At 35.9% G+C, this 25,037-nt stretch overlaps 1 protein-coding gene across 6 annotated transcripts in view; it reads right to left on the reverse strand.

Annotated features, from left to right (window-relative positions):
* Positions 1–25,037, reverse strand: part of PARD3B (par-3 family cell polarity regulator beta) — a 1,291,415-nt gene that overhangs the window by 451,161 nt on the left and 815,217 nt on the right. For all 6 annotated transcript variants that reach the window (XM_074191565.1, XM_074191567.1, XM_074191566.1 and 3 more), the window contains one exon: positions 13,307–13,422. In XM_074191565.1, the coding sequence (XP_074047666.1) occupies positions 13,307–13,422 (116 nt within the window). The remainder of the gene's footprint in view (positions 1–13,306; positions 13,423–25,037) is intronic.

Raw genomic sequence — 25,037 nt, forward strand, 5'->3', positions numbered from 1 at the left:
TTTCTTTCTTCCTTTCTTTTTTTTGATTCTTTCCTTCCTTCTCTTGCTTCTTTCCTTCCCTCGTCTCTCTCTTTTCTCTCCCTCTGTCTACATAGGGTGTCATACCCTTACCTGTGGGTATTCTGCCCAAAAAGAATATAAATTTTTATGGCTGAAACCTCACAAGATATCTTGGGGTTTACAGGTTAGATTTCTTTCTTAAGGACAATGCCTTAAACACAAATCATTTTGGCTCTCACAAGCCCAAACCTGTTCCGAAATGTTTTATGCTGGAATATAGTGATAGTGGATCTGTTGACAGCTCTTAGGGGAATGTTAGATAATGAGTTCTTAGTTTCCACCTTGGTGAGAACAAGAAGCCAGAGAGAATGAGAAATCTCCCAAGTGTACCCTAGGCTTTTTGGATTGAGGAGCATTTCCATTATATAGTCTTACACAAAGATTTCTAAATTTTGTAGCTCATATGAACTTCATAATTTATTTTTTGTTGAGTCTGCCATGCCATAATCTGAATTTCCCTGAAGTATGAATAGAAATGGATACTTAATCTTTATCTTAACATAAACTTCTAGAAAACCAGTATAAAGTCTTTAATAGTTTTCCTAAAGAGCTTGGGAACAAAAGGTGGTAATGTTCATTAATTGATATGATGGAATGAGAATGTCTTGAATCTTGCAGGAAGGTATCTTGAGGATAAGCCATATATAACAAGGGACATTTAAAGATTCTATTAGTCACTTAGTAGGCACTTAATGTTTATCATCTGACTGAATGAAACTAGCCAGATATCTAGTAAGTCAAAGGTAAGAAGAATCAAAAAGAGAATCAGAAGAATTTACTTTTTAAGTTTGTTCTTGACTTCTTTTCTTGGAAGAGAGCAGCAAGCAGGGGTAAAGAGAGGAGAAAATTCTTTTTTTTCTGCCCAACTATGGCAAATCTCTTACAACAGAAGTATGTGATTGTAGGGTACATCTACTTGCATGCAGCCTGAGGGGGGTATCCAAGGATATGGATATGGTTTCCTTAGGAGTGTTGGAGGACTGCTAGAAGAGATGTTGATGAGAGGAATTAGATATAGAGAGGCTTCTCAGAGATTCTAGAGTAACAGTTATGGTCATTTCTCAAAAAGTATGGCACTTCTCAGGGCAAGGATTTCATTTCAGTCATAAGCCAGAGGAAGGGAAGACTGAGGCCTCTAAGCATCTAGTAATAACTAATGGAATAGCATCTAGCAAAGATTTTAAGATCAAAGATAGTAGAAATAAGGCATGGACATAGGAAGGTTTATAGCCATGTAGCTTTGGATGCTTGAAATATCCTTGGATTGGCCTCATATATTTTCTGTCTGTGTGCATCTCTATGGCAGTTATGTGACACAGCAGATAGAGTGCCAAGTCCCCAGAGTCAGGAAGATCTGTGTTCAAAACTGGCCTCCAACCCATATGATCTGTTGTGCTCCTGTGCAAGTTGTTTAGTTCTGCTTGTCTCAGTTTTCTCATCTGTAAAATGAGCTGGAGAAGGAAGTGTCAAACCACTCTAGTAGCTTTGCCAAAAAAACCTCAAATGAGGCCAATAAAGAGTTAGCTAAAGATGACTGAACAAAAACAATAACCAAGAAGTTGGCACAGTTACACAGACAGAATATGTTAAAGGAAGGATCTAATGTGAGTTCCCATATACTACAATAACTCTCCATGTGTTCAAAATGTAAAACAAATTAATTCAATTAAATTCCTAATTCTTAAAAGCAAATAGGATGGGACAGGGATACTGTTTTATTTGCTGCCATATTTTTTATTACTTATTTATAATGGCCCAAGCCTGTGGGGGGAAACTCCTTGTATTTGAGGGCACACTTTTTCGTTTTGTCTATTATATTCCTCAGGGTTTATGCTACAGCTTTCAGTCAAGTGAAGAACTCCTATCTAAGAAGCTATAACTCAGCACTAGTCAATTTTCTATCCAATAGTCCCCTTCTCCAATAAATAGCCAGCAGGGCAAAACATGAAATCAGATTCTTCTCATGTGCTTTCTCCCTGGAGGATGGAGGGGAAAGAGTCAGTAAAATGGGAAGCAGCAACTTTGGGGGGAAATCAACAACAAACTTATCCACCTTGTCCTTGATTTGCAAACCCCAAAAGTTTTTCCAATTAGCTACTGGAAAGTTTATTTGCATCAACTTCCTTCTTCTAATACAAAAGGACCATGGTTTTTCCTATTTCTGCATAAGTTATTCTAGTTTAGGTAATTCACTAGTGAAAAATCAAGTTTTAAACCCTGAATTTTTCCTCCATTTATTTTCATTATTGGTGCTGTTTTATGGTCAATTAAAAAAATCCACCTTCAGGCAGAGGTGGTAGTATAGGGACTGGACCTGTGATTTCAGTGATGTAGAAAACTCACAAGTGAGGAAATTCCTTCTACTAATATTAATAAATGACTAATTTATAGCCTATATTCTGGGACACAGTAGTTACTTGCCTAAAGTTAAAAAAAAACAACCAAAACCCTGTGTTTTTCAGAGGCAAAATTTAAACTCATTTTTTTCTGAATACTAAGCCATATCTCTCCTATGCCACACTGCATTACCTAACCATAATTAATAATGACAATAGTTATTATAGCCAGTATTTAACAATGCATTAAGGTTTGCAAAGCATTTTGTAAATATAGTATTTTAGTCTCAAAATAGTTCTAAGAGGTGCCACTATTATTATCCTCACTTTGCAGATGAGAATATTGAGGCAAATTATGTTCAGGTGACTTGACCAGGGTCATACAATTAGTCTAGGACCAAATTTGAACTCAAGATTTCTTGTCTCTGGGCATGGTGCTTCTTGAGGGTAGGTACAAGACAATTTATTTTCATTTCCCCATTCTCCCACTCAGCTAAGCACAGAGCTGTGCATACAACCTTTAAAAAATGTTTAACAGATTAATGAATGCATCATATGATGAAATTACCTTATCACTGATCCTGATTTAACCACTTTATTAATTTCTTTAATGTCCCAAAAGAGCCAAACTCCTTGAACCTCTTATGATATCTGTGAGATAAGTTGGTTTGTCATCTTTCCCAGATTTTTTTTAATTTGGGAATACTGACCCCCATGGATCACAGACTTAGTTTTCCAGCTTTTCTTCTAGTCTCACTCCTTTGAATGATTGGACTCCTTTGAGATTGGTCACTCATGCAATAATTTTCTGGATATTGAAGCATACCCTTAGCTCTGATTGTCTTCTTCCTCTACATTCTCTTATTTTTTAGTGTCTATAGAAAGAGTGGTCAACTTATGGCCCTAGATGTTTGGAGGCACAAGCCTGAATAAAAAGCAATCAGCTACAAATTATACTGAGGTTGTGACTGAAAGTAACATTGTACCTTCTGAAATATATAAAAATGATATTATAAAGTATATGTACCAACCATCAATATAAAAATGTTTAGGTTTTAAATATTAAAATTTTGAAAAAAATATTAATGTGTCACTTAAGCAATGAATTTAAATTTCTATCCATGGTCATTTGTGGTTGTTGAGTGACTTTCAATTCTATTCTATTCTTCATGACTCCTCTTAGGGTTTTCTTCGCAAAGATACAGAAGTGGTTTGCCATTTCCTTCTCGAATTCATTTTGCAGATGGGGAAACTGAGGCAAGCAAAGTTAAGTAGCCCAAGATCACATTGCTAATAAAGTGTCTGAGATCATATTATTATTATTATTATTATTGGAAAATTCCCTATTGCTGTGATAGGACCATTGCTGCCCTGAGTTCTCCTCTCCCTTCAATGCTAACATAAAGGTAGACCAGTTTTTCTGTAAGAGGTGATGAAGTCTAATCTAAATAGGCTCATAGGCAGAGGCTCAAACTATGACCTCCCTGATGGTGCTATTAAACTGACTTTCTGGTCACTTGAGGACACAAAATGATCAACTCATGGGGAGTCCAAATTTTTCCCATGGCAGATGTTTCTACATTAGCTAAATCATCTTATATTGCCCTACTGGGCAGATACATTTTTATATTCAGATGCATTTCAATTCAAGCTAAATATAAAAATATCCTTGTTAAAAATCCCTTCTAAGCTATGACAAAGCAAACCTGCTTTTGACAAATACTAAATAATCTATGAGTGCCTCATATCATTCTAACATCAAACCACAAAACACAGTCATTCTCTAGCAACTACTAATACTGAATGGACCACAAATCAGAATTGTCTTAATTGCCATCAATAGCATCACTATGTGTTCTATTTTTGTACTGTGTACCATGACATTACTATTGCTACTTGTCATATTTTTCTAACAACATACTTATCCTAAAGAAAAGTTTTGAGACTGAGACAAGCAAATTTATCTTCTTTTAAAAAACTTTTAAATAAATCAGATAAACTTACTAAATGGCAAATCGGGGGGAAGGAAACAAAATAATAAAAAAATTCATTATAGTAAGAAAATAGTCTCAACTTTGTCACTGTGTTAATATTTGCCACAATCTGGCCTAGGTCCATTTTCCTCTACCACAATATGGAGACTGGATTGTTAAAAGCTCCCAACAATTTTCATTGTCCATGAGATAATCTTTTTGAGTAAGATGCTTAGGTCTGACCATGCCATTCCAACATTTAAAAACTTTTGGTGACATCCTATTTTCTTTTTTTTTTTTAAGTTTTTGCAAGGCAAATGGGGTTAAGTGGCTTGCCCAAGGCCACACAGCTAGGTAATTATTAAGTGTCTGAGGCCAGACTTGAACTCGGGTAGTCCTGACTCCAGGGCTGGTGGTCTATCCACTGTGCATCTAGCCACCCCACATCCTATTTTCTATAGCAATAATGTTTTCATTAAATTTTTAAATTATGTATCTCTATATATGTATAACTATCTATCTGCCTATGTATCTATCTATCGATCTGTCTATTTTATTAAAAGCCATACTTAGTTTGTAGGTCATACAAAAGCAGATGGCAGATTGGATTTGGTCCGTGGGTGGCTTGTAGTTTGCTACAGCCTGCACTATCAAATAATATATATATATATATAAACTTCAGTTTGGCATTTAATATCTTCAAATATATGACTTCAACTTACTTTTCTAGGCTTTCACTCTAGTATTCTTCAGGAACTTCATGTTATAGCCAAATTGGAACTCCTAGCTCTTTCCAGGTCTCATCTGATAGCTATGCATTCAACCCACATATGAAACACGCTCCTAAATCTCCACCTCTCAAAAATTCTCTTTTTCTTTAAATGTTCATTTTTCCTCTTCTCAAGGGATTGTTATGAGAAAAGCATTTAACAAACTTCAAAGGTTCCATACAAAAGGGAATTTCGCTTGTGATTGCTGAGACTTATACTGTCCCACTTAGATCTGTAGATTTCCAAAGGGAGGCAAAGGTTCTTGAACATATAGGTCAAGTCTCCCACATATTCCATTAGATTTTTATTTTGAAAAAGTTATGCTTTTATATTACCACTTCCTAGTCTAAAGTCTAAGCCCAGGAAATGCCAGTGATACTGAGATTGTATTTATCCACTCATGTTAAACTGGCAAGTCCACTTTTTTTAAATTACACATGGATGTTCTCATATATTGATATATAAAGCCATCTGAAATTATAAGTATTTTTCCAGGTCCTCTTACCTGGTTTTTTGGGGGGCTTTTTTTGAGAATGACTGTGTCTTTCTAGTATTTTTTTTTTACCAGAGCTTTTGTAATACTTGAATATGTGTTTGAGTTCTGGCTCAATGACATAGGGGTAAAGATCATTTTCTAAATCATAGGTTATTGAATTCTTTCTGTTCTCTTCCTTTGACTTTAGACGGGATCCATAGCCTATCTATTTTAAATGAGCAGAAATCTGTCTTTGTTTCTAAAAACCATAGAATTATATAGAATGCTAACATTATTCAATGTCAGGAAGCTTCCTCGAATTTAGCTTAAACCCATCACCCTTCCATTTAAGCTTGTTTCCTCTTATTTAGTACTCAGCAGAGACAGAGGACAGCTGTAAAGTCCGTTTTGTCACAACTTTTGGGGAATGTTATTGAAATGTTTTCTCTCATTTCCATCTTATCTTTAGTCAAGAATTCCAGCCCTGAAATGGGAGGGAAGAGTTCACTTTGAAAAGGGGAAGAAATTTCTCAAAAGAAATATGGTGTGAATACTAAAGTCTTAAACTCAACTTTTAAAGGAGCAATAGATTAAGTCAAGGAAGCCGGCCAAAGTATTTAAGTCCTGTCCCTTGAAAAATTCAGATTAATTCTAAAACAGTATCACAAGGCCATAAATACACCAAGCTTGGAAATTAAAGATTTTATGCTTCATCAAAAAGTCTTTGAATTTAACTTGTTGGCATTCTGCCAACAAGGGCAGATCTTTGGGGGAAAGCCCCTTTGCCAAAGACCAAAGAGACAGCTGTGTTATGTAACTCCTGAGAGCTTCCAAATCAACACCCACACAGGTCTAATTAGAAACAAATTAAAGTGATCTTGCCTGAATATAGCAAGGCTGTTGCTTGAATAAATATAGCGAGGTCCATAATAAAGGGAATAGGATTTCTAGAGAACTGAACAGTCAACACTGCTAAATGCCTATCCTGTCAAATGAATATTAGTGTAAACCCCCTGATATCAAGGGTAAAAAAGCTATCAGAAGTTATTTCAGAATACACTTTGTAGACATCATCTCCCTCCTTCGAGTTGATATTAATGAGGCTGCATTAACAACTAAGTGAAAGTATCTTCTAGACAATGAGAGATTGTATAAATGTGCTTTGCAGAAACCAAAGGGTCATTTGATACCTGTTATTATTATTTGTTGTTGATGAATGAAAACATTCAAACTGAATAAAACCAGAATAAGACTTTTTTTTTATATGTGGTTTTTATCAATAGAGGTACCATGGTGAGAATCAATGGTGTTAAATTCATGTAGAAAGAGTAGTCACTAACCTTGCATAAAGATTCCTACTGGCAGCAGACTTAGAAAAGCAACAATTTGATATTATCTAGATTCTAAGATATTTTTTATATATTTTCCCAATTACAATTTAATCACTTCTCAGCACTAAGAGTGTTGCAGCCTCCATGGTGTTGGTTCAGAGTACTGGACACCTCTATTGAGAAGGCTAAAACCCTGGAGTCCTTTTTGTAATTTTTAAAAATTTTTTAAATTTTTGCAAAGTAATGTGGTTAAGTGATTTGCCTAAGGTTACACAGCTAAGTAAGTATTAAGTGTCTGAGCTCACATTTGAACTCAGTTCTGCTTGACCCCAGGGCCAGTAGTCTGTCTACTATGCCATCTAGCTACCTGCCTCCCACCAGCCCTGGCTTTTAATCAGGAAGGTTTGGGTTCAAATCTCCCTTGCTATGTGACCTCAGGCAAATCCCTTAGTGTTCTAGCTGTTTTAAGTAACTCCCTCCTTATAATATACTAAATCTAATTGTGATTTGTGTTCATGGAAGAAGTTCCCCAATGTGACAATGAAATCACAGAGGCTTCCCATATCACAAACTTATCCATGATTTAGAAGGGCAGCTCAGTAAGCAAGACAGTCTTCTAAATCTTGATTCCTTGGCTTCAAATCCTTCCTGTGACATATTCTGACTGCTGTACAGGGGAAGTCACTTTAATTTTTTGATGTCCCAGGAAATTCTTTAGGATTTTTAAGTTGTAGAACTGTTTCTGATATGCTTTGGTAGAAAGATTTTTCTCCAACAATAAAATCACCGGTCCAGACCAAAACAAAACAAAACAAAAAATAAATACAAAATCTGAACCAAATCATAATATAGCATAGAATTTGTAAAAAGATCTATTTATCTATAAAATTGTCAAATGGGCCTATATTATGCCCAGTCGAAAAATTATCATGGCTATTCAAAACCAAGCAATGACAATATCCACTGAAAGAGGACTTATAGTCAAGCAAAATTACGATCTTGATTAAGCTGCTAGTTAAAGAAACTACCCACTAGAAGGCACTTTCAGGAACATTCAAGCTTTGTAGATATATCCTTATCTGCCTCTATATCGACCCATCTTTCACTCAGTCTCTCTATTTTACATGTTATATACATATATATTTGAATATTTATGCATATATATGTAAACACACATATTATATGCATATATTCACATATACATACACACTTTATAAAACACAGCATAACAAATGGAAGATTTTTGATTAACTATCTGAAAACTACCATTATAATGCCCCTTTGGAGAATATTTTCAATATTTAAAGAATGGAACTTCTGTTAAACTGAGAACTATTTCAGAGATATCAGTGTAAATAAATAAATAAACACACAAATAAATGAATAAATAAATGGGCAAATAAGTTTTACAATGTTGTTTTTACATTGCTGACTAGAAAGTTAAAGAAGTCTGGATTCTGACAAGAAACGAAAAAGTCATCTATACAAGTACGTTTGGTGTGCTATCTCTGGGGTCAATAAAGGCTAACAATAATTATCAATTAAGGATCTATTTCATGTTGCACCCTGAGCTATGAAACTATCAGCACAAAAGCACAAGATAAGCCCTATTTTCAAGGGGCTTATATTCCATGAAATTTGAATGGATCATTCCCCTTAGAGAGAAGAAAGTCAAGTACAAGAACAATGAGGTTAGGAGAGTCATTGGAGTAATTTAAATATGGAGCTATCTACCTATCTCATTTTCAAAAGCTTCCTAGACCTAGACCATTAATGCATAAGATCTTCTGAAAGACTGTTATGTTGTGTTTGAGGTTTTTATTTTTAAAAAAGTATTTAGAATATATTATTGTCACTGTTGTCTAAATCCAATGCTGTTATGCTTTTTGTCTGGCACTTGTATCCTAAGGAAACTGGTTTAGGATTGACATGATAGTTTACTGTTAATAATTTCATTCTGTGGTGAAATCTCTAAAATCCAATGTGCAATTGCTAGCTATCTCATCCCACAGGGGAGAACCTTCCAAAACAATCTGTCCACAGATGACTGAGTTTGGCATTAGAGGTTCTGACACAGAATCCCAGTTCTTACTGGTTGTATGACCTTGGGGAAGATCTCTCTGGACTCCTGTTATCTCAACTGTAAAATGAGAGATTTGAACCAGAAGCCATTTAAGTTACTTTCCATCAATGAAATTTCTATGTCTACAGAAATACTAAAAATTGGAGAAAAGGTATCTTTGGGTTCTTGGAGTTGTTTAGCCAATAAGGGGTTTTGTTTTGTTTCATTTTTGGTAACTGTTTATCTAGCCTTGCTTTCTCCTGAGGTCCAGCTTTTACTTTATAGAAGACTCCACTGATTTTCTTTAGATTCCAAGATTTCTGAAGGGCTCTATTAATCTCTTTGTCTCTTTAGAGTCTCAAAATGTTATAAGAATTTTCCACTGGCAATTAATAATAGTTGCTACCCATTCACCTTCTTCCTCAAATGGAGGGTGAAAGACTGAAGGACAAATTTGCCAGGCCCTTTATAAGTCTGACATACCCTTTTCTGTTTATAGAAATGACCTAATGGATAGTGACAAAAAATAACCCCTTCTTTGCACCTTTTATTAGTTAAAGGTCTTTGGCCTTGCAAATGTTCTTCTGTGATCATTGCTATGATCTAAAGCAGTCTCCTACTGGGTTTCTTCACCAGACCCTGACTACACATGATTAAAGGGAAAATATCAGTGATCAAGTTAGCTCATAGAACATAGAATTAATTTCTCTGATTTCATCATGAATGGACATTTGTCTTAACTATAAATGGGGCAGTGGAGAAGCACTATTTGTTAAGCCATCAGATGCTTAATATACAATTTTGGTTACTCAGTTTTCTCCCTGTTACTAATAAAATTATAACATACTTCAAGAGACAGGAACTTTTGCAGTACCATGTCGGCTAGCATTCCAAATGCAATAAACACTTCACTCTGAATTTATTTTAAATTTGCATATTTCTTGGGTGGCTAGGTGGCACAGTGGATAAAGCACCAGCCCTGGAGTCAGGAGTACCTGGGTTCAAATCTGGTCTCAGACACTTAGTAATTACCTAGCTGTGTGGCCTTGGGCAAGCCACTTAACTCCATTTGCCTTGCAAAAACCTAAAACAAAACAAAACAAAACAAAACAAGCAATAAATTTGCATATTTCTTGAACAACTTTCCCATAAAGAGATGTTCCCCAAAAGAGAACTGCAGTATGTTTGAATGTTCTCTTTTTCAGAGTGTGATCTGTCCAGAAGCCCTTGGAGCTCAGACACACACCTCTCAGCTGTCCACATTAGCTCTCCAAAGCTATGGTCATTTAGAGTAGATGCTTCCATGAGCTAAGAGATTTGGGGACACCTGGAATTCAATTTGGAAGTCTCTACCAAAAGCTATCCCTCCCCTATGAAAAGCAGGAACTGTCAAACCCAACAAGACTCAGCCAAGGAGAACACAAAAGGTGCTGTGACAGAATAAGAGAAGTTCATTGGTCTGGAAGGGAAGTCCACGTTGGTAGTGGGGGGCCAGAAAGAACCTATTTTAGGGAATGAAGTTTCAGTTCTAGGCAAAGGTCCAAAGACTTTAGACAAGATACCTGCCTCAGAAATAGGAGGTAGAAGAGGGTACTTAATCATCAAAGGTACAATTAGCTGTTAGAATACTGCTAGGGAATTTACTTTAGCTAGATCAATCAGAAATTGAGAGAGCAGATCACAGGTGAGTGAGAAGAAGTTCACAGGGGAATAGAGCCTTGAGAGCTACAGGAAAAGAGTAAGAAAATCCCAAGGTCAAGGTTGCAGAGTAAAAAGAGCTTCTGAGGTTACATGGGAAATCATCTCTTTCTTCACTGAGCCTAGATATACTTGTAGTAGGAACTTAAAAGCAAGTTTGGAGTAGGAGAGGCACAAGATGCTTAACCCTAGAAGTCAGATTGAATTGGTAATGTCTAAGAAGGATTACATGGCCCAGGCTTTAAAGTACTACAGCAGGAACTGAAGTTAGCAAGGAAGATTTTGGGAGGTGACCCCTAAATAGCCAGACAAAAGGAATCTGATAAAGAATAAGAAATAAAGCAAAGTCCAGGGTAAGATAGCCTGGAGGAGCAAATTAAGAAGGAAGAGAGAGATCTAAGAGACACAATTTTCCTAGAATTAGCATAGCTGACCAATTTTTATTTCTAACACAATTGTGAAGTTCTAAACCATATCCTTTGGAATTTAGCTCCCCTACATATGGACTTAGAAAGAAAAACTGAGGAGGGTTTGTTGTATGCTATTTTTGGCAACTTGGACAAGATATAAAGGGAAAATGGTGACTTCCTTTCTTCTTGAAATCTCAGCTATATGAAAGGAAACACAATAGAGAAGTATTGACAACAAAGAAGATGGGGGGCGGGAGTGGTCAGTGAACCAGCTCCTAAGGTTTGCTAGTAGAAGAAAATACCAACAGCCCATATTTGGCAGAATGCCTAAATAAGTGATGGGGGAAAAACAGCAGAAAAGAAAAGAAAATTATTAAGGTTTGATATTAGAAGGGATTATAAAATGATAACTTTAGAAGCTAGTAGGGTCCTTAGAGGCCATGCAGGTGAAACTTCATTTTTCTGATGAGGCAACTGGATCCCAGTGAGGTTACATAACATATATGCCCAAGTAGGCTATGAACCCAAATCACTGTGCACCAGAGTTAGGTTTTTTCAACTGGACCACAGGCACAGGGGATTCAGGAGGTCTTCCTTCCTAGGCTAGGAAACCCTTATTCCAAGAATTTTAGAAGATATACCACATGAATTTTAATACTTAGACAGATACACACAAAGGAGATTATGTTATCTTTCTTGTAAATTAAGACTTTAGCTGTGGAATCATTTAAAGAATACACTGAATTTAGAGATTAGGAAACCTAGACTTGCTGCATGACTTGAAAAAGTCATTTCCATTCTGGCATTTACTCTCTTCACAAGCAGATGACTCCATAAGGAGAAAGTGAGACTGGTGACTTTGCACAACCCTACTGACTTAAATCTAATTCACTTGCATCTCATGGCATCACATCCATGATGTCATGGTCCTCTTCAAGAACAAAGGACAAACAATAATCTATGTGACTGTTTGGAGCTGACCCACTGCAGGACAAGTCAGTCTCTGTCTCTGTCTGTCTCTCTCTCTCCCCCCCCACCCCCCCATCATATAACATCACACTCTTACCTGCAGGTGTTCTGCCCAAACCTTCTAAGATATCATGGAGTGGGCTAGATTTCTTCTTTATGAAGCATGTATGAAAACTAGATCATTCTTTGGCTAATCGATCAATAATAGGATCCTTCTTTCCCATAATGATTTTTTTTGGACTAAGTAAAAGAATCCATTCTTTTCTTAATTTCTTTCTTACCTAGCCTAGATCCCTGAATGGGGATTGCCTCAGTCAAACTGAGACCTGCTAAAGACCTTAGTTTAAAAAGACCAAAGTCTCCCACTGCATTCAGTCATCCTGATTCATATCTGACCACTAGACTCAGATGGCTCTGGAGGAGAAAGTGAGACTGGTGACTTAGCACAGCACTCCCCTCCCCATTTCTGAAATCCAATTCACTTGCATGTCAGGCATCACCTCTCTAATATCATTGTTTTCTACAAGAAAGACAAACAACAAAAACACAGTATGCCAAATGTAGAGTTGGGACTAGATGGTCAAACATTTATTTCTGGATCTAGTATTGAAAAAGCAGCAGTTTATTCTCTCTCAAAAACAGAAGACAAGATGACATGCTGTAATTTATTTTATAAAAATTAATCATTTGTCCCTCCTCTCCATTTTAAGGGTGATGATATTTGTCCTTCCTTCTCAAAGAAGAACATGATATCAGGGAGGTGATGCTTCGGCAAGCACATGAATTGGATATGAGTGAGGAGGGGCTGTGTTAGGTCACCAGTCTCACTTTCTCCTCCAGAACCATCTGGGTCCAGAGGTCAAATATGAATCAGGGCAACTGGAGATGGCCCTGGATATGAGGCAACCATGATTAAGTGACTTGCCCAAGGTCACACAAGTAGTAACTGTTAAGTGTCTGAGGCTGAAATTCAAACTCCTGTCCTGACTGCAAGGCCAGTGCTCAGTCCACTGGGCTACTTAGCTGTCCTCTAGCCTTTTAAGGGTAATTTTTATCAGAAGATAGAGCTGGGGCAGAAAATGTTGATGATCATCACACCTTCCTTTCATTCTCAGTAGATTTCCCTAAGATATGTGTTTAAGAATAAAAAAACAGGGAATTCAAAAAGATAGATGTGCTAGGGCTAAAAAGTTGACCTAAATGTCACCCCACCCTCTCTTACCAAGGTCCATGCTCTTTGAAGCTTTCAGATGAATTGATTCAGGCTGCTTGGCTGGTGTCAGGGATCTGAAGTTTATTTGCTGACCTATACAATATACTGCTGAATCCTCTACTGAGCTGTGGAAGGAAGCCATACAAAATATTTAGATACTGGTGAAAAACCTCAAGAAAAAGTTGAAAAGTTCCCATTAGGAACAAATCCCCTCATCACTCTCTCCACCCATTTAAAATCAATCATTAATTCTTCACTTTTTATGCTGTTTGCATTCATTCTATCATATGGTACATATTTAAATAAAAATAATCACCACTATCATCTGTTATACTCTTTGCTGCTTTTCACTAAGTATAATTCTTCTGTTCTATTTATAATATTAAAGGCGAGAGGCAACTGTTTTCTAATTTATCTCCAGTCAAAGACCCTGTCTCCAAGTTCCCCCAATCCTGTTAAGTCATGCAACTTGAAAGGAGGCTTCCTGATAGATTGTGCTTTTTAGGAACTATTATGAGAGTTTCCGCACAAGTCAAAATTTGATCCCTTTCAATGAATGTCATCTGCTACGTGGCTGATGACTGCAAGAGATTTTTGTCTTGTTTTGGTTTGGTTTTACTTTTAAAAGGACCATATTTAAGTCAATTTTGCATACCCCCATATTTGTGCAAAGTTCAGCAACTATTCTAAAGGAAGTTGGGGAAGGAGAAAGCCAGTTGAAACCCACAAAATAGACCAAATACCCATTTACACTTTCTAGAACTTACAGAAAATTTCAAAATATTTTATTCCTGATGAATATTTCATTTACTTCCCTAATGGGAGAAGATAGATAATTTATGAAAATTGAAGAAAAATTCTTCTTATACTATATAGAACAAAAGATATTTGTAAAATTCTACCACTAAGTGTTCTGAAAAATAAATCATTTATTTCTTTCAATTTTGATGAATTAAAAAACCATTTATTAAGCATCTTCTGTGCCTCCAGACCTGTTCTAAGCACTGAGGATATAAAGATGAAAGCAAAACACTACCTTTCTCCAAAAAAGTTTAGAGTCTACTAGGGGAAACAGCATAAAATATAAATAATATACCAAGTAAACATAAGGTTGTAATTTGGGTGGGTGGGTGGGTGGGGAACTAGTAGCTATGCAATTGATGTAGGAGGTGGTAGAAGTTGAATTCTGGGACAGAATATGGATTCTCAAAAGTGAAGATGAGTACAGAGTGCAATCAAGGTGTGGGGAAGTCTTTGCAAAAGTAAAGGGATGGGAGATGGAAAAGCATTCAAGTGGTTAGACTCAAAGTACCTGAAGAAGAATGTTTAATAAGTTTGGAAGCATAAACTGGAACAGATGGAGGCTTTAAATATTAAAGAGAAGAGTTTGTTTTTTATCTTAGAGGCCACAGGCAGCCACTGGAGATTCTTGATCAGAGCCATCAGACCTGTGCTTTAGAAATATCACTTTGGCATGGATGAAATGAAGTAGAGACTGGAAACAGGCAGGTGATAATCCAAGTAAAGTCATGATTAGGTTTTTTTTTTTTTTTGAGACAAATAGGTGATTTTCTCAGGGTCTGAGTAAATGTTTGAGGTTGGATTTGAACTCAGGTCCTGACTCCAATACTGATGCTTTATGTACTCTAGCTGCTCATTTTTTGGACTGCATATGGTGGGGAAAGCAGTTGGATCAAGAGTTAAAAGGCATGGATTTGGGTCCTGAGGTGATCACTTACTATCTTTTTTACCTCAGGCAAGAAATAGTGTCTGCAAAATTATTCATGTTTAAAGTGATGTAATAATTTTGTGGGGTAGGGAAGAGTATTTTGTAAATCTTAAAGCACTATATAATTATGAATTATTATTTTTTGACATTTTTAAATGCAGAAATCTTTTCAATTTTACCTGCTTTGAATGGAAACTTCCTAAAGTACTTTCAAGCTCTTTGGACTTGTTAATCAGAATGTCCTGAACATAATTTAACTTTTTCATGATGATTCAAGGTCATTATTATCAACATCAGTCATTGTCTATAAACCATGATGTCATCAATGATTAAGGAGCTCAGAATTTTTTTCTTCATAAAATATTGCTTTTTAATGGTTTTCTTGTTATGTACCAGTTAGCTGTCATCTCTTCTTATTGTCAATATCCTATTTGTATTATTCCTTCTCCTCTGTTGATTTACTGCTTTTCATTTGCTGCAGGGTGGGAGAGAGGATAATTAAACTTGTTAGGCTTACATGTACAGTAAAAATAATTATGTTCCAAGTAAGAATTTGAGAAGCCAACCTGTGAATAAAATCCATGAGCTTTAACATCTATCCCTAAGGTGTTTTTTGTTTTGTTTTGTTTTGTTTTGGGGTTTTGCAACACAAATGGGGTTAAGTGGCTTGTCCAAGGCCACCCAGCTAGGTAATTATTAAGTGTCTGAGGCCGCATTTGAACTCAGGTACTCCTCACTGCAGGGATGGTGCTCTATCCACTGCACCACCTAGCTGCCCCCCCCCTTTTTTTTTGCTGTAAGGTTCTTCTTTTCGGTGTCTTAAATAGCAAAACTAAGGGTAAGGATTGGGAACAGTCATGTCAGTGTCAGACTTAGTAATGACATCTTTTTGCAACTTTAGGGCCTAACTAGGTACTTAAGTAGGTACATGTCACTGACAAAATTCTAAATTTTATTCAACATTTAGTTTCTTTTATTCAGTTTCTGAACAAATATTAACTGAGCAACTATTTTGTTTCCATTGGTATGCAAGGTACTGCATTGAAGACATATAAAAACAGTCTTCAGCTTCACTAAGTTTAGACTCTGATGAGAAATTTTTAAAATAATGATAATGATAATAATAATAATAAGACCATCATATAGTTCATAGAATCCAGAAGGGCATCTTTGATAATAAACTGACAGGCATCTTTGAGAGAAAGTGATGGCTTTAGAATGCTTGTGGTATAGTGAATAAAGTGTTATAATTGAGAGTCTGAAGACATGAGTTCAAATCTGTTCTTAGACACTACCTAAGTGACCCTTAACCTCTGTCTGAAGAACCCCTACCTCCAGGATTATTTTGAGGATAAAACGAGATATCTGTGAAGTGATATCTTAAAGTATCACTGGAATGCTAACTCTCACTATCATTATATTTAGAATCTACCCCAAGCATTTATTATTGGTACCATTTTCTCATTATCAATTTCCTTATAGCAAACATAGGCATTTGAGATCAAGCTATTAGCCCTTTCTCTTCTATACTTAGTTGGAATTTTTCTCTTTAAACTTTTCTTTAGTATCTTCTAAATGTTTGAATGATTCAGTCTGCAGCTTTGTCATTATGGTATCTTGAATGAGTCTTAAATCTGAGTTACTCTTCCTATTTTTCCCCCTCAAAGATATGATTGTTGTTGAATTTCCTGGGGAAAAGAGTCCAGTAGGCGATGAATATCATCTTCTTGAACTTTCATCTATAACTGGTTATAGGTGTCCACTTGGTTCTTAATTTCAGGCAAAAATTCAGGCTACAGCTTTTCTCAGAAATACAGGACCAAGTCATTTATGAAAAAGCTCTTGAACATTTAGTTCAATTGCCTCAATTTACAGATGGGGAAACTGGACCCAAGAAAGAAAGAGTAACACATATAAAGTAAACACATATAAAACACATACATAGATAACAGTATCTGAATATGAACTCAGGTCCTGACTTCAAACCCAACATTCTTCTTACTTTATCATGATGCCCTAGTACTAACCCCCTTCTAAGATTTTCCCTCTATCCCTGAAATTTAAACTCATCTAGAATTTTTAAGAATTCCTCTATTTCCTTGGATTTTAGCATTGCTGGTTTGGTAATTTAAAGATAAAAACAAGCCTTGAATGAAAACAATGAAAGCCTAGTCCATAGGATAGAAGAAGGATATCAGTCAATCAGTCAATAAACATTTAATAACTTGCAATGAGGTAGGTACAAAAAAAAGATAACAAGAAACAAAAAAACCCAGTCCTTGGTCTCAAAGAGTTCACAAATTAATGGGGGAAAACAATACACATAATGAAAATGAAAGGGGTAAGGGAATGGATAGAATACCAAGCCTTGCAGCTGAGTGGGAAATGATCATGTATCTGTCCTGGGCTCCCTCCTTAAAAAGAAGATATGGGAGGAACTCTCCAGGATATCTACTCTTTGTCCTTTCCAATCAAAGGGTGGTGCTCTAGAGACAGAGGGTACTGAGAAGGTGTGAATTTTAGACTTAATTTGTAGGAAGATATGTTTCTGAAGTCCAGGTGAGCAGCCAGGGTAGAAAGTGAAGTCAAGGTGGATATCAAAATGTAACACAAGGGTTTGTAAGAAAATGTCCTTGAATAGAGGATCTATGTTTATATGGCAAAAAAGGATGTCGAGGAGAATAAACAAATCTTCATTTTAAAAAGTGAAAACTACTTCAACTGTGAGGTGCTTTTTCTACTATTTGCTCTGAACAATTGCTGTAAAACTGCTAAATAATCATAGAAGGGTTACAGTTACTCAGACTTTCAGATTTGATTCTCTAATGGCTAGAAGGCTCATTTTCACAAAACTTTGTGGTGTCTGATTTCAGAATAGAAGTAGAAATAAAAATTTGAGTTTAAAAGTCACCTGAAACATGTGAATGAGGCAAATAGTCATCAAACTGTTAACTGTGAGAGGCAATGTGCTAAGAACTGATACACAAACAAGTGTATCAAACAAAGGCCATGTTCTTAAAAAGTCCATGTTCTAATGGGCCCTTTTGGCGAATGCCTGACCTCATAGGAGTGCCCTCCCCAAAGCAGGGTCAGACCCTTCTCATTCTGAGGTATTCTTTTTTTTTTAAATTATTTATTTATTTTTCCCAATACATACAAAATTAGTTTTCAACAATCATTTTTTGGCAAGGTTTTAAAATTTTACATTTTCCTCCCCCCATCTTCCTGACAGAAAGCAATCTAATATATGTTCTAGATGTATAATTATGTTAAACATATATCTATATTTTTCATATTGTGAAAGAAAAAATCATCAGAAAGAAAAAAACAATAAATAAGACAATTTTTTAAAATTAAAAACTAAGTTTTGGTCTGCATTTAACCTCCATAATTCCTTCTCTGAATATGAATGGTGTTTTCCATCACCAGTCTTTTAGAATTGTTTTTGATTACTGTGCTGCTGAAATGAACAAGTCCATCAGGGTTGGTCATCACACAATGCTGTTAATGTATACAACGTTCTGGTTCTGCCTACCCATAAACCACACAAAAATCTTGGAGGATTTAGTGTGTCAGTGGAGCCATCTATCATCTCTCATTATCACTATATGACACCTCCATTTTGAGTCATACACATCCTAGAGAATGCCATTTCTTTGCCTCTTCTTGAGAGCAAAGTCATTGTTAGTAATATGCTGGAAACGTATGACCATGATTGCCCTTGTGATGTGAGGCAACGCTGACTTTGGTTTATTTGTCATTTTGATGTTCCTCAGATCATGTCATTTCATGGTCTGCATCCTTATAAACATCATGGGGTAAAGACAATAAGGGCATAACTGATATAGTGTGAGACTTAAATTGTGAAGACTTGTTTTCAAATCTGACTTTAATTCCATAATAGTGGGCAACTAAATAAATTTGAGACTCAGTTTCCTCATCTTTAAAATAAGGATAATTTTATAATAGCCCCCCCAGCTATATAAATGCTAGTTGTGGCTATTATTATTATCATTATTATCATTATTATTATCATCACCAGTAAGTAAAGATGGACTTTGGTGGCAGTGAGGAGTTTCGGAATAGGCAAAAATATTGCAAAATTTTCCAAATTCAATCCAATTCAGACTTCTGTAATTCAGTTCCAGGCTCAGCCCATTGTCTTGATTCCATTGTCTAAATTATAAACACTTATAGATCAACTTGAGGGGCTCTACTTCTAGTCACAAATCACAGTTCTAACAATATGTACTAATCAACTTAAAAGTCACAAATAGATTTTTCTTGGGGAGAAATAACATCTAATTATATTTTCACAAATTCTTCCTTTGCCATGTTAGCAGAGATTCCTGGCTTTATCTTATAGGTTGATGTTACAAAAGGGACACAAATTCCTTTTATCATCATCATCATCATCACTACCACGACCACCACCTTCATCATCATTGCTCAGATTTATATAGCATTTTAAGGTTTACAAAAGGCTTTACAAATATTCTCTCATTTTCGCTTTAAAACTATCTTGAAAGGAGGGTGTTTTTCTTATCTCCTTTTTACAAATGAAGAAATTGAGGTACTCAAAGGTTAGGTAACTTGCCCAGGGCCCAGTTTGTAACTGTCTCAAGTCAGATTTGAACCTGAATGTTCTTGACTACATTCCTGACTCCTGACTCTCTCCACCCAGCTGCCTTACGTTAAGAAAGGTACTTAGTAGCACATATCCTCCAACTCAGGGGCCTCAAACTCAGCTAAAAATAGGGATCACTTACCTCCATATAATGCTCCCCATGGGCCACTTACTGACTTAATTTTAAGTTTAACATTATCAATATTTTATTGCATTTTTATTAATTTTGTTAAATATTTCTCAATTATATTTTCATCTGATTTGGGTTGTCCTGGAGGGAGTTGCAGGTACATGGTCACTCAGGTGTTATGTTTGTTTGACCTTTCTGCTCTGATTCTTCACTGATTTCTAGCAATGTTGATTGTCTTGTCTAAGCCTGAGATAGCACTTTGTACTTTTTTTTAAGTTTTTTTCAAGGCAATGGGGTTAAGTGGCTTGCCCAAGGCCACACGGCTAGGTAATTATTAAGTGTCTGAGGCTGGATTTGAACTCAGGTACTCCTGACTCCAGGGCCGGTGCTCTATTCACTGCGCCACCTAGCTGCCCCCCCTTTGTAGTTTTGAATAGCTTCATGAATTAAAGCTTTTCTTTATATTGAGTGGAATGCAATTTCTGTTCACTAAGTAATGAAGGGCAGGAAAAAAAATCTATTTTTGGGGGGAAGAAAGGTACAATATCCTTCTGTCTTTTCTACTCCATTCTAAGCTTCTGCAGTTTACTTAATCCATCCTCACATAGATTGTTTGATTTCCCTTTCCATCCTTGTCATCCTTCTCTGGATATTCTTTAGTTTGTTCATGCCTTTCCTAACCCAGCACCCAAAATAAACCAGAGATGGTCTAGCCAGGACAGAGGACAAGGGATTTAACACTTCATTTATTCGGATCCAGTCTAAGAACTTTCTTGGTTTTCATGTACTAGTTCTCATTCCCAGTTTTCCTCTTTTAGGGGGTTGAATTATATGATTTCATCAATGTAGGGAGTTGCCAGTGAGGAAATCCCCTCAGTTGACTGTTCTGAAATTTATAATTTTAGAGAGATAGTTAGGGGAACTTTACAGCTATGTGACACTGGGCAAGTTCTTTAACTTTGCTTACTTCAGTTTCCTCATCAATAAAAGGGGATAGGATAAGAGTATACAATAGTTAACAAAAGTTATAAGAGTTACAAAATGATCTGTAAATCTTCAAGTAGTATATAAATGGTGACTACAATTATTATTAATTGTCCAAAATCATATTCTTAGCATGTCTCAAGCATGGCCTTGAACCCTAATCATCCTGACTCTGAAGTCAATTCTGCAGATACTATCTTGCTTTCTCTTAAGCTTAAACCTCATTAAAATCCACAGTTGGTCTTTTTTTTTATATGAATGATTGTCTAGTCACAACTTTATTTTTCATTTTTTTCTGATTAAATATGGATATTTATATCTCTCCTATTAATTTTTTATCATATTAGCTTTAGTCCATCTTTCTAGCATACTGAGATATTTGGGAATTCCAGTTCTGTTGTTATTAACTAATCAGCTATGCTAATATATGTCATCCATACACTATATAAACTTGCTACCTATATTTTTCACCAGATCTTTGCTGATGACATAGACTAGAAGGGACAATGACACCATCACATGCCATTCCAATAGATGCCATTCTGTAGGATGACAATGATCTACAGTCATTATTCATTGGGCATTCAATCAGTGTTAAATCCTTAGCTCATGTTTGTCCATATTATTATATCCTAGGATATTTTAAAAAATAGAATTTGAGATCTGAAAGGAATATCTGAAATCACTGTTCACCCTTAAGACTTTACAGATAGGGAAACTGAGGCTAAGCAGTGAAATGACTTGTCCAAAATTACTGTAACAAACCTAGGACTAGAAACCAGTTTTCTTTGGTACTTTTTTACTGTATCAAATGATCTTGAGTTGTTCTCATTTCATTAATTTATTGAGATTCTAAATATAGCTCCTTAAGCACTTCAAAATCTACTAACTTGAGAGGCCACATAGCTCACCAGATAAAGCAATGGACAAGATGTCAAGAGAGGTTGGGGTTCAAATTCCTTTTGTGACATATAGAAGGTTTCTAAGTAAGGTGGCAGATTATAATCCATCTAAGATTCAATTTCTCACTTATAAATTGAGGCTAATAATACCTATAGTGTCTATCTTGTAGAATTGTTGGGAAGAACTGTGATAACATGAGCTCTTTGCAAACTTTAAAGTACCATATAAATGTCAGCTATTACTATATTATTAATATTAACTACACTATAATCCATCCCATGTATCTCCATTTTGATCCACAAGGATATCATGAGATTTGCCATTCCTATATTACTGCATTTGGGAATTTTGCCAGAAATAGAAGTCAAACTCAGAAGACTTATAATTTAAAGAATACACCTTCTTTTGTATTGTGAAAGTCAGTATAAGTTTTTTCCATTTCCAATCTTTCAGTACCTTTTTTTTCCACCATGATTTTTCAAAGGTCGTCAACCACGCACTGTTCACCATTTGTGTCTCTGAGTTATTGTAATTGAAATAATTAAGACCAACTAGATGTTCTCTTACCATTACCTCCCCTATTTAAATTTTTGATCTTCTGTTAACTTTTGTCTACATTTTCTAGTCTAAAGAATATTCTCATTGATGGGTAAAAATGCTATAAGATAGGAGTTGAATAGTTCCACTTTCAGCCATTAATTATAATCACTTCATCCACTGCAATCATAAATCCTCATCCTTCTTTGATTTTCCTCTTGACCCAAAATGATAATAAAAATCTAGCTTGATACTCTTAGCATTTACATTAAGTGTCAGTTTTTCCTGTTTAGAAGTATTCACTTGTCTTGCTTCCATCTTCTTTACATGCCTCTTAAAAAGCAGTTCCCTGTTCATATACACTCTTTAGCCAGTCTCCATTTTCTTATTAATAGAATTTTATTCTTGAACATATCTTGGACTATTTTTTAATAAATCCATTTTCCTCTTATAGAATTGTAGGCCATAAATATTTTCTATCTTTTCTCTAAATTCTGAAATGTCTCTCAAAATATATGACTCACAACAAATTATACTCAGTATTCTAGTAGTACCCTTCCTGTTCTCTCTTGGATACTAAGAAGATCTGGTAATAACTTCATCCCATAGTTCTTATCTCTACTTTGACAATATATATTTCTTTACTAGTTAGCATCAGGGTTCAGAACAGTTGTCTTTCTTGTTGATCTGTTCATCTTATGAAAAATGAAATGATATTACGGGAAATTAGTTAACTTTCTATGCTTTTAGCAGCTAGAATTCTGGTAGCTGTCCAAATTTTTCAATTCAACCATATTTCTATTTCCACACAAGTTTTTCTGTCTTGTAGAACTCATCATGCATTTCTTTCATTTATTTTAGATTCCCACTATAATTTCGCTTCTTTTGTCTTCCTCAGGAACACAAGTACTGAAGTCCTGAAGTAAAATCCTGCCTTGTCATTGATTAGTTGTGTCAACTTGGGAAGGTCATTTAACTACTATCTGCCTCAGCTTCCTCATCTATATAATAGATTGTGAGGAAACAATGAGATAATGTTTGCAAAACACGTTACAAACCGTAAAAACTGACAAAATGTTAGCCAATGTCACCTTAAGGAAGTAACTTAATCACAATACAATTCTTGTTCATGAATTTCCATAGCTGTATGATCCTGATTTACCATGCTGCTTTATTCCTTGCACTTCTATATTTTAGTTTGGTAACATTCTCTCAAGACTGAGAGTTGTCTCATCATTTGAATTTATCCCTCATATTAAGGATTCCCAGTCTCTTAGCTTATTATACATACTAAGGGCATATGTATATAGATACCTCTGGCTATGAGTATTATCAGTGTCCTTCTGTAGTGCTAGTCTCCCTCCTATTATACCTCCTACTATCACTTCTGGCTTAGCTAACACATGTGGACAGTTTTCTTCTTTTTTCTCCATTTTTCAATTTAAAGTTCTCTTCATTAGATACCTCAACACCTTGAGGCAAATGTGTTTTGTTTTGTTGTTTTTTCTCCCAGCCATCATTAGATAGAGTCTATACTGTTTCAGGAACCCATCATCCCTGTGTTTGAAGTCCTTTTCCAAAAATTCAAATCCCATTCTCTGAAAACATCTTGTTAAACTGCCTATTTGCTTTATCCTCATTTTTATTCATAAGCTCTTAGCTAGTTAGTGATGGCAACAATGATGAAAACATTGTCATTGCTGATTTCTGTCTGAGATCCCTCCCTACGATTCCCTAAAGGTGTGTTCTAGGGTCCTTTTGGTGAAACCATTTATCTTCTCTTTAATCTCTAGAAGAGCGAATTGGTCAGTAGGTTTGCCCAGTCTCAGAAGGCAGAAGACCTGAATGTCCATGTCTTGGTCCTATTGAGAAGGAAGCTCTTCTTTTCTTAGTACCCATTCTAGAAGCCCTCTGTCCTGGAAGAATCTAGGGATCCTCATTATGTGGACCTGCTTCCCTCAAAGAGCATCTACTCTAGTCTTGCAGTGCCAAAGGCAAATGAGCCTTTAAATAGGACCTTTGCACCTCCTTTTGGCACTTGGCTTTCCTCTTGATACATTTCTTCTTTTCCTTCAGAACCCACCTCATTCTTTTCAATATTCTGGAGACTTAGAGAAATAATCCTATCCTCCATTTCCCTCTAAAAGCGAGACCAATCTGCATTTGCACATACCTAGCTGTAATGTGGCTCTGTAATGAGCATAAATCTCTTCAAGTCACCTGCCTTTGCCTTCCATACTTGTTGACACCCAGATCATCAGCTCTCTGAGACTCTCTAAGCAAAAAGGCAATTTGTTGTGCTAGGGGTTCTGTTAACAGGTTGGAATGAGTTGGGTTTTTTTTTTTTTGGTAAATAATGCTTTTCTATCTTTCTCACAGACTTTGCCACCTTTTCTAAGTTATCTGGCACTTCTTGCTGAGGTAATTTGCTTTATAATTAGCAAGTTTCTTAGCTGTTAGCAATGAGAAGGACTTCTGAAGCAATTTAAATTGCTACTTTTTACCTCCTTCTGACTCTTTGCTGATCCATCTATTTTTTTCTCTTGTCTCTTTGCTATGACACTGTCCTCTGTGCTTATTGGTCTCCTGGAGCAAATAGGTGGCTCTGCAGTACTGTAGGTGGTGATTTGAATGCATTAAGGCCAACTTGATACCTTCTTTACATTTAAAAGAGTCTCACTTGTTCAAGGTGTTAAACCCCTATTAATAATTTTTATTATATTTCCTAGTCTGAAGACTGGGAAAGTAAAGGAAATGCAAGATTAGAGTTGAATAGTTCTGTGTATAAGTATCAATTATCATCATTCTATCCATTGCAATCATCAGTACC

This window comes from Macrotis lagotis, chromosome 6, assembly GCF_037893015.1.
Source record: "Macrotis lagotis isolate mMagLag1 chromosome 6, bilby.v1.9.chrom.fasta, whole genome shotgun sequence".
NCBI classification, from domain to species: Eukaryota; Metazoa; Chordata; class Mammalia; order Peramelemorphia; family Peramelidae; genus Macrotis; species Macrotis lagotis.